General features: G+C 43.7%; 1 protein-coding gene across 3 annotated transcripts in view; it reads left to right on the forward strand.

The window, feature by feature from the left end:
• The first annotated feature begins 11,811 nt into the window (after positions 1-11,811).
• The window catches only part of LOC110486531 (rho guanine nucleotide exchange factor 2), a 49,797-nt gene continuing 45,479 nt past the window's right edge, over positions 11,812-16,129 (forward strand). The window contains exons 1-4 of one of the 3 annotated variants that reach the window (XM_021558216.2): positions 11,812-12,081; positions 12,478-12,715; positions 13,382-13,421; positions 13,613-13,814. In XM_021558216.2, coding sequence (XP_021413891.2) covers positions 11,923-12,081; positions 12,478-12,715; positions 13,382-13,421; positions 13,613-13,814 — 639 coding nt within the window. In that variant the 5' untranslated portion in view covers positions 11,812-11,922. Of the gene's footprint in view, positions 12,082-12,477; positions 12,716-12,857; positions 13,158-13,381; positions 13,422-13,612; positions 13,815-16,129 lie in introns of those variants that run through there. The other 2 variants (XM_036945210.1, XM_036945218.1) reach the window with 2 other exon arrangements.

The following is a 16,129-nucleotide window of genomic DNA, read 5'->3' on the forward strand; positions in this document are numbered from 1 at the left end:
ATTTATATATTTTTTTACCTGACCATGAACTAAATGTCTATTAAGTCAATGCATGTATACTGAACAAAAAATGAACTCAACATGCAACAATTTCAAAGATTTTACTGAGTTACAGTTCATATAAGGAATCAGTCAATTTAAATAAATGAATTAGTCCCTAATCTATGGATTTCACATGACTGGGAATACAGACGTGCATCTGGTGGTCATTGATACCTTAAAAAAAAGTAAGGGCGTAGATCAGAAAACCAGTCAGTATTTGGTGTGACCACCATTTGCCTCATGCAGCAAGGCACATCTGCTTGACATAGAGTTGATCAGGCTGTTGATAGTGGCATGTGGAATGTTGTCCCACTCCTCTTCAATGGCTGTACGAAGTTGTTGGATATTGGTGGGAACTGGAACACGCTGTTGTACCTATCCAGAGCATCCCAAACGTGCTCAATGGGTGACATGTCTGGTGAGTATGCAGGCCACGGAAGAACTGGGACATTTTCAGCTTCCAGGAATTGTGTACAGATCCTTGCGATATGGGGCCATGCATTGTCATGCTGAAACATGAGGTGGTGATGGTGACGGATGAATGGCATGACAATGGGCCCCAAGATCTCGTCACAGTATCTCTCTGCATTCAAATTGCCATTGATAAAATACAATTGTGTTCATTGTCCGTAGCTTATGCCTGCCCATACCATAATCCAACCGCCACCATGGGGCACTCTTTTCACAATGTTGACATCAGCAAACCACTCGCACACACGACGCCATACATGTGGTCTGCGGTTGTGAGGCCAGTTGGACGTACTGCCAAATTCTCTAAAACAATGTTGGAGGTGGCTTATGTTAGAGAAATGAACATTCAAATGTATATCAACAGCTTGGGTGGACATTCCTGCAGTCAGCATGCTCCCTGTGGTATTGTTTTGTGTGACAAAACTGCATATTTTAGAGTGGCCTTTTATTGTCCCCAGCACAAGGTGCACCTTTGTAATGTTCATGCTGTTTAATCAGCTTCTTCAAATGCCACATCTGTCAGGTGGATTGATTATCTTGGCAGGAGAAATGCTCACTAACAGGGATGTAAATAATGTGTGCACAACATTTTAGAGAAATAAGCTTTTTGTGCGTATGGAAAATGTATGGGATCTTTTATTTCAGCTCGTGAAACATGGGACCAACACTTTACATGTTGTGTTTATATTTTTGTTCAGTGTATTTTCAATGTGTGGTCTAGTTTATTTAGTCATGGGACATTCAAGGCAATTTTGTAGCAGCCTACCAAGGGGACCATACTTTTCTAAAATGGGTTGGAAATTATATTTATTTCATCACCATGCTTCGTTTGACACAATTTAAATATTCAAATTACACCATCATCAGACATGATATCGTCTATCAGTAGGATGACTGTATGACGACAGACAGCCTACTGTATTTACAGTATAACCAGGGAAACATTGATTTAAAAAAATCTCAAATTGACAAATGTATTTTAAAGTACAAATTGACTGGGGTATATTAGTTTGGTTTATTCAAGTTGTGTTAACAACATTGACAGTAACATGACGTGTTTCTCCCCATCCTTCCCAAAGGACTTCATGGCTCATAAACTCATGTCTGGTTGGTCTGTAAGAAGAAGCTAGGTAATGATTTAAAGGAAGACAAACCTTAAAGGTATATCAAGTGTGTTTGCATACTTTCAAGTTAAGTATTAGGTTGGCCACAGTATTAGGTTGGCCATAGGTTGTGCCAATTGGTGGCACTGATTGTTGGGATGATGGGAGGATGGGAGGTTTCTTCATGAGCCACAAATGTTTGAAGTTAAAAAAAAGGACAGTAAAAGGAGGAACAGGGCCAACAGGTACGCTCAAGATAAATAAAAAAAGCTTATATGGACATAAGGTCACATAGACATTTTCAGCATGGTTGTACGTACGTTACCGATAGTCCGAAGCAACCCCAGTTAATAAGCCTAACCTTTAATTAGGCAGATAAGTCATTGACACCATGAATTCAAAGGATGCTGGGTAGTACAACACATTGCACATGTGAAGCAACTGTGTAGAAACATTGGAGTGCATTAGCGCACCCTGAATGTAAAGCTGGATTAAAGAGATACATGTTTGGGGGTTTGAAGAGTGGATGACACATCATTCTTCAGAAAGAAAGATGACGTATGTTGTTTCACCTCCTACTGTTTACATTCCTTGGACAGAGTCCTGTCTATGGTTAGAGATGAGGAATGTGGACGATGGAGGAAGGGGAGTAGAGATCTAAGAGGGGGAGGTGAGGAGAGAGATGGTGTATGGAGAGGGGAGAGACAGTAGATGGCAGTCAACCATTCAATTCACCTTAAGTCCTTATGTCTTAAAGCATATATCCACTGACTTCCAGTCATCATGCTAATGCTAGTTAGAATAGTCTTGCAAAACTACCTCTACCTTCCTTAATAATGGACACAGAGACATGAAAATGGTATCCATAAGTTAATCTGACTTTGGGGAAGTAGATCCCAAAGTATCCCTTTTAAGGCAGACGAATTACGAAGAATATGAGAAATGGAAGAGCAAAAATATGAATAGGGAGTAGGAGACAAGGCAGCTAGGCACAGAGGCACAGTGACATTGTTACCTACCTTTAGCCCATGCAGAGGGAGGCACCTGTCTGTTAATACACTCAATCACTTAATGGCACATGTATATTTAATCACTCTTGTTTTCAGTCTCTCAACTCGGTAACACACAGGAAAGCACATACGAGAACACATGAGGAAGCGCACACGCACGCAAACACACATCAAATCAAATTTTATTGGTCACATACACATGGTTAGCAGATGTTATTACGAGTGTAGTGAAATGCTTGTGCTTCTAGTTCCTACAGTGCAGCAATATCTAACATGTAATCTAACAATTCCACCACAACTACCTAATACACACATCTAAGTAAAGGAATGGAATAAGAATATATGCATATAAATATATGGATGACCAATGATAGAGCGGCATAGGCAAGATGCAAAAGATGGTATAAAATACAGTGTATATACATATGAATGCAAGATATGTACTGTAAACATCATTAAAATGACTAGTGATCTATTTATTAAAGTGGCCAATGATTTCAAGTCTGTAGGCAACAGCCTCTCTGTGTTAGTAAAGGCTGTTTAACAGCCTGATGGCCTTGAGATAGAAGCTGTTTTTTAGTCTCTCGGTCCCAGCTTTGATGCACCTGTACTGACCTCGCCTTCTGGATGGTAGCAGGGTGAACAGGTAGTGGCTTGGCAGGTTGTTATCCTTGATGATCTTTTTGGCCTTCCTGTGACATCGGATGCTATAGGTGTCATGGAGGGCAGGTAGTTTGCCTCCGGCGATGCATTGTGCAGACCGCACCACCCTCTGGAGAGCCCTGTGATTGTGGGCGGTACAGTTGCCGTACCAGGCGGCGATACAGCCCGACAGGATGCTCTCAATTGTGCAGCTGTAAAAGTTTGTGAGGATTTTAGGTGACAAGCCACATTTCTTCAGCCTCCTGAGGTTGAAGAGGCGCTGTTGCGCCTTCTCCTCCACACAGTCTGTGTGGGTGGACCATTTACAGTTTGTCTGTGATGTGTACGCCGAGTAACTTAACTTCTCCACTGCTGTCCCGTCGGTGTGGATCGGAGGGTGCTCCCTCTGCTTTTTCCTGAAGCCCACGATCATCTTCTTTTGTTTTGTTGACGTTGAGTGAGAAGTTGTTTTCCTGACACCACACTCCTAGTGCCCTCACCTCCTCCCTGTAGGCTGTCTCATCATTGTTGGTAATCAAGCCTACTACTGTTGTGTCATCTGCTAACTTGGTGATTGAGTTGGAGGATTGCATGGCCAAGCAGTCATGGGTGAACAGGGAGTACAGGAGGGGGCTGAGCACGCACCCTTGTGGGGCCCCAATGTTAAAGATCAGCGAAGTGGAGATGTTGTTTCCTACCTTCACCACCTGGGGGTGGCCCATCAAGATGTCCAGGACCCAATTGCAGAGGGTGGGGTTGAGACCCAGGGCCTCAAGCTTAATGATGAGCATGGAGGGTACTATGGTGTTGAATGCTGAGCTATAGTCAATGAACAGCATTCTTACATAGGTATTCCTCTTGTGCAGATGGGATAAGGCAGTGTGCAGTGCAATGGCAATTGCATCGTCTGTAAACAATTGAGGCACTAGGCAAATTGAAGTGGGTCTAGGGTGACAGGTAAGGTGGAGGTGATATGATCCTTGACTAGTGTCATGACGTTGCCCTCTTTGGGTATAGCAAGCCCCCTCTCCCTGCCTCCCCCTTGCCTCCTTCAACTAGGCTGCTGTGGTCAGAGAGAGGTCATAAATTCCTGAGGAGAAGACCCTGCCACATGGCAGTATAAGAGGCAGAGTAAATTTTCATAGAGAACAAAGGAATTTCTTCCACCTCACAGAACTTGAGGTACAAACAAATGTCATGTTCCGGAGAAAGTATAAAAGATCGGTGAAGAATCCAGCTACGAACTGGTCCGTTTGTTACAACTTGGGGGAGCTCATGGGAGACGGTGTGGCCACATTACCATAACGCTGTTTATATAATAGCCTCAATTATGAGGTTTACATCTAATTGTTGTATAAGATGAATGAGTGAGTATGATACTGTTTGTATAATTGTGTCATATGATTTTGGACTGTTTAATGAAGGAAAATCCAATTCCCTTTTGATTTGAACTAAATCAGAGGACCGCCCCTGAGCCCAGTTAGGGTCAGGCATCCTGGGACAGCCCCTTTTCTACAATTCCGAATAAAACCCAAGAAATGATCACCAGACCATGTTTTTCTCCATTAGAAGAGGACAAAGGTTGTATACCATTGCTGAATCTTTTAACCATACCACATGGTTAAACTCTTAGATTATCGATACCGACAGAATAAGAACAAGTCTTTGATATTAATTACTAGTCTGCAGCTAGGAATTCGGTATCATTGAACGCGAAGAACGACAACCGCCGAAACATTCATTCTATAACAAATGAATGAATGTCACTCTGAATTATCCCCTCTAACCAAGACCGAGAGTGAGGACGAAACTCTCCAACAGAAACAAACTTTTCACCAGCAATCAAGACGACACACTGAGCGTAAATATATATATTGATTGCAATTGTTCCCGAATGAGTGAACGTTCATGTGCAAAGGATTAGCATTTCAATTGTTATAATTATCACTCAGTAGTGACTTCTTAGTCAACCCCCACTTCCCCTTTTGTCTAACAAGCCACCATGCCGGTTTAGCCCACTAGGGCACATTCTCCTATAATTTCTTGTAACCATATTTACTGTTTGTTTATGCATTTCTGTGAATTACTTAGTTAGTAATAAATAAATGATTTAAGACAATTGATGTATGGATGACTCATAGTGAAGACTGGGTTCGTGCAGATAACCAACAATTTACGACGTTTGGAATGAGACTAACGTGAGGTTAAGTAAATAATTCATTAATTTGAAGACTAATTTATCAGATAAAATATCTGAAAAGTTATTTTAGGAAATGATAACTTTGTAATCTGAATATTTTTCCTTGGTGCCCCGACTTCCTAGTTAATTACAGTTACATGATTAATCAGTTTGATCGCGTAATACTAATTACAGAGAATCTTTGATAAAAACTATAAGTCTTCAATTTAATGATAGTAAAGACACGACACTAGTCTCTCAACACACTTCATGATGACAGAAGTGAGTGCTACGGGGCAATAGTAATTTAGTTCAGTTACCTTTGCCTTCTTGGGTACAGAAACAATAATGGCCATCTTGAAGCATGTGGGGACAGCAGACTGGGATAGGGAGAGATTGAGTATCTTCGTCAAAACACACCAGCCAGCTGGTCTGCGCATGCACTGAGGACGTGGCTAGGGATGCCGTCTTGGTCAGCAGCCTTGCGAGGGTTAACACGTTTAAATGTCTTACTCACATCGGCCACAGAGAAGCAGAGCCCACAGTCCTTGGTAGCGGGCCGTGTTGGTGGCACTGTGTTGTCCTCAAAGCGGGCAAAGAAGGTGTTTAACTTGTCTGGAAGCAAGATGTCGGTGTCCGTGACGTGGCTGGTTTTCCCTTTGTAGTCCGTGATTGTCTGTAGACCCTGCCACATATGTCTCATGTCTGAGCCGTTGAATTGCGACACCACTTTGTCTCTATACTGACATTTCACTTGTTTGATTGCCTTGCGGAGGGAATAACTACACTGTATGTATTCGGCCAAATTCCCAGTGACCTTCCCATGGTTTAATGTGGTGGTTCACGCTTACAGTGTTTTGCGAATGCCGCCATCTATCCAGGGTTTCTGGTTAGGGTAGGTTTTAATAGTCACAGTAGGTACAACATCTCATATACATTTCCTTATAAACTCACTTACCGAATACGTCAATATTATTCTCTGAGGCTACCCGGAACATGTCCCAGTCCGCATAATCAAAACAATCTTGAAGCGTGGATTCCGATTGGTCAGACCAGTGTTAAATAGTCCTTAACACCTGTACATCCTGTTTGAGTTTCTGCCTATAGGAAGGGAGGAGCAAAATGGAGTTGTGGTCAGATTTGCCGAAGGGAGGGCAAGGGATGGCCTTGTATGCATCGTGGAAGTTAGAGTAGCAGTGATCCCGTGTTTTTCTAGCGTGAGTGCTTCAGTCAATATGTTGATAGAATGTAGGTAGCCTTGTTCTTAAATTTGCTCAGTTAAAATCCCCAGCTACAATAAATGCAGCCAATATATGGTTTCCAGTTTGCATGAAGTCCAGTGAAGTTTCTTGAGGGCCGTCGTGGTATCAGCTTGAGGGGGGATATACACGCCTGTGACAATAACCAAGGAGAATTTCCTTGGGAGATAATACGGTCGGCATTTGATTGTGAGGAATTCTAGGTCAGGTGAACAGAAGGACTTGAGTTCCTGTATGTTGTTACAATTACACCATGAGTCGTTAATAATGAAACATACACCTCCGCCCTCGCGTGAGTGTGTCAGGGAGGGTTGTCCTCAGTGTGGGGCAGTGGTGAAAAAGTACCCAATTGTAATACTTGACTAAAAGTAAAGATACCGTAATAGACAATGACTCAAGTAAAAGTGAAAATCACCCAGTAAAATACTACTTGAGTAAAAGTCTAAAAGTATTGGGTTTTAAATATACCTAGGTATCAAAAGTAAATGTAATTGCTAAAAAATACTTAAGTATCAACTGTAAAAGTATAAATAATTTCTAATTCCTTATATTTAACAAACCAGACATTTTCTTGTTTTTTTTTTGGTATTTAAGGAAAACCAGGGGCACACTCCAACACTGACAATTTACAAACAAAACATTTGTGTTTAGTGAGTCAGCCAGACCAGAGGCAGTAGGCATGACTAGGAATGTTCTCTTGATAAGTGTTTGAATTGGACAATTTTCCTGTCCTGCTAAACATTCAAAATGTAACCAGTACTTTTGGGTGACAGGGAAAATGTATGGAGTAAAATGTACATTATTTTCTTTAGGAATGTAGTGAAGCAAAAGTACAAGTTGTCAAAAAATATAAATAGTAAAGTACAAGTACCCCAAAAAGTACTTTAAAGTACTTTACACCACGGGTGTGGTTCGATACTGTACCATGCAGGGCTGGAGTCTGTCTGAACCTCATTACATGAAGCATGATACACGACACGTGGTTGAAGGAATTCATTAAATATACAACCTCCCTACTACTCTGTCTCTCACTCTCAAAGGTATGCAGCACACACACACACACACACCACTCTGTAAGGATTCAATATTTAAATGTTTCATTTTTCTGTCATCAAAAGGAGACCTATAAATTGTGATGTCCATGACCTTGACAAGACATCACCTTTAGAGGTTGCTGTGACTACATTATTCAATGGGCTCTGAGCACAGTCCTACTCTCATACATATGGTATGGATTCCATTTTGTATTTGTTTATGCTCAGCTAGAATAAAGAAGTAGTTATGATTACATCATAAAACAGACCAGGAAGTAGGCAACAGTTCCAGGCATTTGACACACTGCTATTAATTTGGTTCCCAATGCAGATCATCTGAACAAATCTTTAGGTCTTAATCCTTCTTAATTTCATTCCAGGTGTTTAGGACAGTGATGTCATTGAGAGTGTGGCATCTATGTATCAAACGTTTCACATTGTTCTTGTAAAATACAGAAGGTTGAAACAGGATTTGGCTGCATTTTGTTTCACCTCTTCTCTCAAGTGCGCTAGTTGCAGTATCTTTTTGTTTTGACGTGGCCTCATGTTGTTTCCATGACAGCATAACAAGTCCAACTTGCAAACCACATAGTGAGTTAACAATTTAGGAGCAACTTCAACTTTTTAACGCTTCCTCAAAATCTAACACGTACTAAATTGTAATTATAATCTAATAGTTGATTCTGTAGCTGCCATGAGATGTATTTTGTAAATAATGAATTGCAGTGAAAGTATGAATAAAGGCCTTTACATAACATCTGTCCATTCTCTCGTACCCTTCCTCTCCCTTTCTCTCTCTCTCTCTCACCATACCTCTCCCTTCCCCTCTCCGTCAGATGACTGCCACACCTCCTCACTCCCCTCGTCTCCCAGGCTCCCGGTCATATCTGGGAGGCCGCTGCGTCCCATGTCCGACCCCCCCAACCCTCCTCTCCTTGCCCCTCCCCTCCCTCCTCTCCCTCCTCTGGAGGGGTGACACTACGTCGGACCCCCCCCCTCCTACTGTCTCACACACAATCTGGACCACCTCCGCAGGCACAGCTGGCAGCCTGGAGCCATGATTAATGGCTGCCCTCCGCAGTACCAGCAACGCAGGTAGGTGGCACACTAACAACCAATACTTACTAGTCCAGTGGTCAGCAACCCACTTTAGGTACAAGACTACAAGTTGCCCATAGAGACAGATCTAGGATCAGCTTACCTTCCCCAAATCCTAACCCTTATCATTAGGGCGGGGAAACCCAAAACTGACCTCACATCAGTGTCGAGGGTAGAGGTTGATGGTGCCAACGGAGAAGGGCGACATCTTACGAGTTCCAACCCAACTTTGCTCAATAGTGACTTTTATCGCGAACTTACACACAATTTGCTGCTACCACTCTTTATTTTACTCTTATTATTATCTAACCTGATAACTAGTCACTTTACCCTGCCTTCATGTACACATTAAACTGCATTGTTGCTTAAGGGCTCATAAGCAAGCATTTCACAGTAAAGTCTACACCAGTTGTATTCGGCGCATGTGACAAACAAAATTTGATTTAGATTTGATTTGAGTGAGATAATGATTTGAGTTAAATTCACAGCTTGCAACTCAGCCATGTTCCTGGAGGGCTGCGAGAATTTAGGAGTGAACTGTGTAGGATTATGATAGCTATGTTCTAATATTTGTTTTAGGGAATGGCTGATCTAAGACCAGTGCTACCAGTATATAACTTCCCACACATATAGTCAATGCGGTTGTTATCTCTGGCATTCCTGCTCTAACTGCTGGAGTTCTTATCAGTGCTGTTTTAGCTGGCCCTCTCCTACTCTCTTATTTGCTCATCTCCTCTGCTCCTAATTCACTGGGCATGGCAATGTTCTCTTTCCCCTCTCTCTGTCTTTGTCTATCCTTTATCTATCGTTCTTTTTCCACCCATTTATCCAAGATGTTGGCAACAATTTCAATTTTTTTTTTTTTATATATATGAGAAGAAAAAAAATCACTAACCCTAACCCCACCACTAACCCCACCACTCCTCCCCTGATTGGAGTAAACACATTAACAAGAACACTTCTACTTCCAGCTTATACTATCAGGAATCAAGGTAAGACCCAGATGCAGACACGTCAAATTGACAATGGTTTAATTGTCCAACAGGGGCAGCCAAAGACAGGTCAAGGCAGGCAGGGGTCAGTAAAAGTGGGGCAACGGTACCGGGCGGCAGGCAGGCTCAGAGTAGGCAGAGGTCAACAATCCAGAGGTGGGGCAAAGGTACAGGTTAGCAGGCAGGTTCAGGATCAGGGGCTGGTTGACTTGACAAACAAGACGAACTGGCAACGGACAAACAGAGAACACAGGTATAAATACACAGGGGATAATGGGGAAGATGGGTGACACCTGGAGGGTGGTTGAGACAATCACAAAGACAGGTGAAATGGATCAGGGTGTGACATATAAACTCAGCAAAAAAAGAAACATTCCCTTTTTCAGGGCCATGTCTTTCAAAGGTAATTCGTAAAAATCCAAATATCTTCACAGATCTTTATTGTAAAGGGTTTCCCATGCTTCAATGAGCCATAAACAATTAATGAACATGCACCTGTGGAATGGTCGTTAAGACACTAACAGCTTACGGCAGACGGTAGGCAATTAAGTTCACAGTTAAGAAAACTTAGGACACTAAAGAGGCCTTTCTACTAACTCTAAAAAACACCAAAATAAAGATGCCCAGGGTCCCTGCTCATCTGCGTGAATGTGCCTTAGGCATGCTGCAAGGAGGCATGCAGATGTGCAAAAACAACTGCACAAGTTACACCAGGAATGCACAATCCCTCCATCAGTGCTCAGACTGTCCGCAATGGGCTGAGAGAGGTTGGACTGAGGGATTTTAGGCTGCTCCTCACCAGACATCACCGGCAACAACGTCGCCTATGGGCACAAACCCACCGTCGCTGGACCAGACAGGACTGCTCTTCACTGACGAGTCGCGGTTTTGTCTCACCAAGCGTGATGGTCGGATTTGCGTTTATCGTCGAAGGAATGAGCGTTACTCTGGAGTGGGATCAATTTGGAGGTGGATGGTCCGTCATGGTTTGGGGCGGTGTGTCACAGCATCATCGGACTGAGCTTGTCGTCATTGCAGGCAATCTCAACGCTGTGCGTTGCAGGGAAGACATCTTCCTCCCTCATGTGGTACCCTTCCTTCAAGTTCATCCTGACATGAACCTCCAGCATGACAACGCCACCAGCCATACTGTGCGTTCTGTGCATGATTTCCTGCAAGACAGAAATGTCAGTGTTCTGCAATGGCTAGCAAAGAGCCCGGATCTCATTCCCATTGAGCACTTCTGGAACCTGTTGGATCAGAGGGTGAGGGCTAGGGCCATTCCCCCCAGAAATGTCCAGGAACTTGCAGGTGCCTTGGTGGAAGAGTGGGGTAACGTCTCACAGCAAGAATTGGCAAATCTGGTGCTGTCCATGAGGATGAGATGCACTGCAGTACTTAATGCAGCTGGTGGCCACACCAGATACTGACTGTTACTTTTGATTTCGACCCCTCCTTTGTTCATTGACACATTATTCAATTTCTGTTAGTCACATGTCCGTGGAACTTGTTCAGTTTATGTCTCAGTTGTTTAATCTTATGTTCATACACATATTTACTCATGTTAAGTTTGATGAAAATAAACGCAGTTGACAGTGAGAGCACATTTCTTTTTTTGCTTAGTTTACATACTATGTAAATGTACGGACACCATTTATTTTACAATGGTTATCTTTTGTTTGTTTTTACTCCTGTCCTTCCGCTACCCTCGACCCCTCCCATCTATTTCTGAAGACCATCCAGTTTGATTTCTATTTGCCTTATATTTGTAACTGTGCTGTTTAACAAAAGTTCTGAACCTATATACATTTTACCGACACAGGATACAATTTGGGGGAGGGAGAGAGGGCTCAGAGACAAACCAGAAGTATAAGTGCAGCCGCCAGCAAATAAAGCCGGGTCATCAACACAATGTATTCTCAAAAACAAGAAGAGGGTCAATCACTAAGCTACAGCCTCACACACTCAGGATGAGTGACTGCTGCTTTCTTCACTAGACCTCTACTCCACTCCTCTCCTATCTACTCAACTACTCTACTGTGACACTACCCTCTCCCCCAGTGTGAGTCTGGAGGGTTTTGACACAGAAGAGATGGAGCAGGTACTCCTTGGGGCCCTGGAGAGGTTCAGCAGAGGGGGGCGGGACCCTCGCCGAGCCCCCATCACCTCCTATGGCCAGGAACTGGGCTCCCTGCTGTCACTCACAGAGGAGGAGGCGGGCTGCCAGACCCAGCTCTTCTCCCCATTTGAGGTGAGGCCTAGTCCAGACTGCTAGGATTGAAGCATCAGATTAATTATCCTGTGAATGACGTGTGTGTGTGTGTGTGTGATAAATATAATTTGCTGACATGAATGAGATAAAGTAATCTTATTTAGAACGCAGACAGTCACACACACACACACAGTCACATGCACACGTCTCGTGTAAGCAGTGGCAGCACGTCTTGGGTTATTTTGTTGCAAATACACACAGCCACTCACTGATCCTCTTGTCTTTGTTTATTATGGAAAGAGTTTTTCATACACTCTCTCTTTCTCCCTCCCCTTTATCTCTGTCTCTCTCTCTCTCGCTCGCTCTTTCCCCTCTCTATCTCTCTCTCTGACACACTGTGGCCCTTGTCTCTTGTCTGTGTTGTGTTAGGAGCAGTCGTCTCAGCTGCAGGGCTTCAGTGCCTCCGCTCCCTCCCTGTGTGCCAGTCCCAGTCTGCGCCAGCTACCCAAAGCCAACCTCCACCCTCCAACCCACGCACACACTCATACACACTCTCAGACACCTCACACACACCCCTACACACACTCACAAAACCACCACCAGCATCATCATCATCAGCCTTGCCATCGCTCCTACTCAAACTCCAATTCCATCTCCCAACGCCACTACCAAGGTAGGACAGTAAGGACTCTTTATTTGTGAGTGTGTGTGGGGACTCTCCTGTTTTGAAGGGCAGATATTAGTGTGTGTGTGTGTGTGTGTGTGTGTGTGTGTGTGTGTGTTTCTAGCTGTGTGCAGCTATGCGGAAGCCTTCTTCCTGTGTTTGTTCTCACTGTGGGCTGCTGCTGCTGTCATTAGCCACGGAACAGAAAGCGCTGTGTTCTCAGGCTCTCCTATCTCCTCTCTCGCTCTCTTCATTTCACCTTTTGCATGTTCACTATTCATCCTTTCATTCCACGGCATCGGCAGAGATCGTTTTAATCACTCCTTGATGGTCTTTAATCAACTGTCTTCTGTTACTTCATCCTAGTCTGCCTTCATGCGTTTGTTAACTCTTGGTCTCAGCCATCGTTTGGATTAGCTGTGTTTGCCAAGAGGCTACAGAGCAGACAGAGGTTTGTCACTTTTCAGGCGATGCACTTCAATCTCTCTGGGATCGTGTGTGTGTGTGTGTGTGTGTGTGTGTGGATGGATGAATGGATGGTTTTGAGATAATGGGATGACTAAGTTTGTTTCCTTTGTTTCTGCTTTCTGCCTCTCTCTTCCTCTCTGTATCTGTCTGTCTGTCCTGTCTGTTCTGTCTGTCTCGTCTGTCCCGTCTGTCCCGTCTGTCTGTCAGAGTCTTCCCTGGGCTCTGTATTTGGGGGTTCCACACAGAGGTGAGTTGTCTCTCTCTCTCTCTTCTTGATGACCGTTGTTCACTCACAACCCTATAGAGCACATGATCTCATCTGTCACTGACTGCTTTTTGATACACATACCCATAGTAACTCACCTTTTCCTCTAAGCTAGGCTGAACGCCAACTCGTCCCATCTTATGGAAGGATGTTTCTCTTCACCTCTTTCTCAGTGTGGATGAGGAGCTTGGTGAGCTGTGGAGGCAGGAAGAGAGGCAGCGGCTGGGTGAAGAGAGAGAGAGAGAGAGGTGGAGGGAGGAGAGAAGGACGGAGGGACTGAGGGGTGCTCCCCCCGGGGAGGAGAGGGGGGAGAAGACAGGAAGTCCTCTGGGACGCACCTTCAGCTTCCTGCGCAAGATGGCCGGCCAGCGCAAGGTGAGAGAGTGAGAAAGAGAGAGAGAGAGAGAGGAGAGTGTGGGTGTGTGTTTCAGAGTGTCTGTGTCTCTCTGTGATTGTGGGTGCATGTGGATGTGACCCTGTCACAGCTGTCACTATGCAGTAGAGTACTTGAGTAGAGCGCAGGACCATCTCTGAGGACAGAGAGTTGGAGTTTGGTAGTAGGCTAGCTTCCCCTGCAGTGTAGAGTCCCAGCAGTGAACTTCCCCCAGAGAGGAAGTGACAGTATCTGCTTTATTTAGATTCAGCTGTGAACCACCCCCGATATCCATTTTACCACAACCAAGGCATGGCCCTCCAATTCAACACATATGCTGTTTGCCAAGACTGTAACACAATGTTACAGCAATGATATATGTACAACAATATTGTCAAAGCAGTAACCACAACAGTATTATTCATTATGTTGGGCGAGGCTCTCTCTCTTGTGCTGCTTAGATTATTTTTGACGATATCTGGCTAGCTGAATTGCAACATGCTCTTGATTTCTGAAATAACATTTTTAAGTGTTTGTACTAGTGGGTTAGCTGTGTGTGTGTGTGTGTGTGTGTGTGTGTGTGTGTGTGTGTGTGTCTTTATTGTAATGACAATCTTTAAACAGCAGGGGGAGACTCTGTTTTGGGAGTTGGATATGATGAGTGAAGTGGAATAAGCAGCACTGTGGCCCTCAGCAGGATGATGTATGGCTGAGTTGATGATTTAGGCATTCCACACTTGAACTGAACTTGGGTACAGCTGGTGTTCTTGTATGTGTGTTATTTGTGTCCTACTAATCTCTGGTGGACAGACGGACGTCTCATAACTAGTATCAAGAATCTGATGCAATTACGCAAGATTTAAATTCTGGGTTTCAGAGATTACTGTCCTACTAATAAGCCCGACCAAAGAGCAGTATGCACCATCACTTTTTGGAAAATGTATATTTTCTTTTGACATGTAACACCCTCATATACTTACATTGTGATGTATTCTTGTCTGTATATTGTTTAACAATCAAAAAACTAAAAGCAAGGGAGACAAAAAAAATGCCCTACCAGCCCCTCCAAACTAAGTCCCTGATTTAAGACCCTCTGGGTTGCCAGATTCCTCCGAGTTGTGCCCTCCATCCCAACTGATAAGAAATCCCACTGATGTCACAGGGGCGTGGCTGTGATTTTGATGATCAGCAGTTCATTGACGCAATGACATCATCGCCTCCGACTCAGATGGCCTGTTAGAGACAGACAGCTGCTGGCCCTGTTTGACGGAGCTATTTCTGGTCTGTGACAACAGCCATCCTGTGTGTGTGTGTGCCTGCGCACGTGTGTGTGTGTGTGTGTGTGTGTGTGTGTGTGGTGTAACCAGGTATGTGAGGTTTGTCCACACCCTTGGTGCTGTATGTTTATTGGCTACTGGACTCCAAACCATAAGACCGAGATGAACGGACAGACAGACAGAAAAGAGACAAATAAGAGAGAGTGAAAGAGAACAGTAGTCAGAAAGAAAGAGACTGAGCTCACTTCTCCAGACCTTTCCTCTCTACAGCAGTTATGAGCTCTCTCTCTCTCTCTCTCTCTCTCTCTTTCTGTCTCTCTCACTATAACATGTGACGTCTCAAGAAGTCAGCATGTGGAGGAGTCTACTCTGGAATGTGAATCAGTGTGCTTCTGCTGTGTGTCTACAGGACTGTCTGTATTCCTACTGACCTCAGTGTTGTATGGAGCTGGCTGAGCTGGCTCTATATGTTAGACAGAGAGATTAAGCCCAGTACTCTCATAATGATAATATGTCATGTCTTTCAGACTGGAGGGAGCTGAGAACAGAACACATTACAAGATCACAAGTCTGTTATTCATATACTCTTAGAAAAAAGGTTTCTTCGGCTGTCCCCATAGGAGAACCCTTTTTGGTTCAAGGTTAAACCCTTTTTGGTTCAAGGTTAAACCCTTTTTGGTTCAAGGTTAAACCCTTTTTGGTTCAAGGTTAAACCCTTTTTTGGTTTCAGGTGTAACCCTTTTTTGGTTTCAGGTGTAACCCTTTTGGGTTCTACATAGAACCCTCTGTGGAAAGGGTTCTAACTGGAACATAAAGGGTTTAACCTTGAGCAAAAAGGGTTTAACCTTGAACCAAAAAGGGTTTAACCTTGAAACAAAAAGGGGTCAAGGTTTTTTCTAAGAGTGTACCTGTACAAATGTGTCTTATACTATTCTGAACAAAAATGTAAACACAACACGCACACAATTTAAAAGATTTGACTGAGTTACAGTTCATATAAGGAAATTGAAATCAATTAATTAGGCCCTAATCTATGGATT

This window comes from Oncorhynchus mykiss, chromosome 2 (assembly GCF_013265735.2).
Source record: "Oncorhynchus mykiss isolate Arlee chromosome 2, USDA_OmykA_1.1, whole genome shotgun sequence".
Taxonomy (NCBI): Eukaryota; Metazoa; Chordata; class Actinopteri; order Salmoniformes; family Salmonidae; genus Oncorhynchus; species Oncorhynchus mykiss.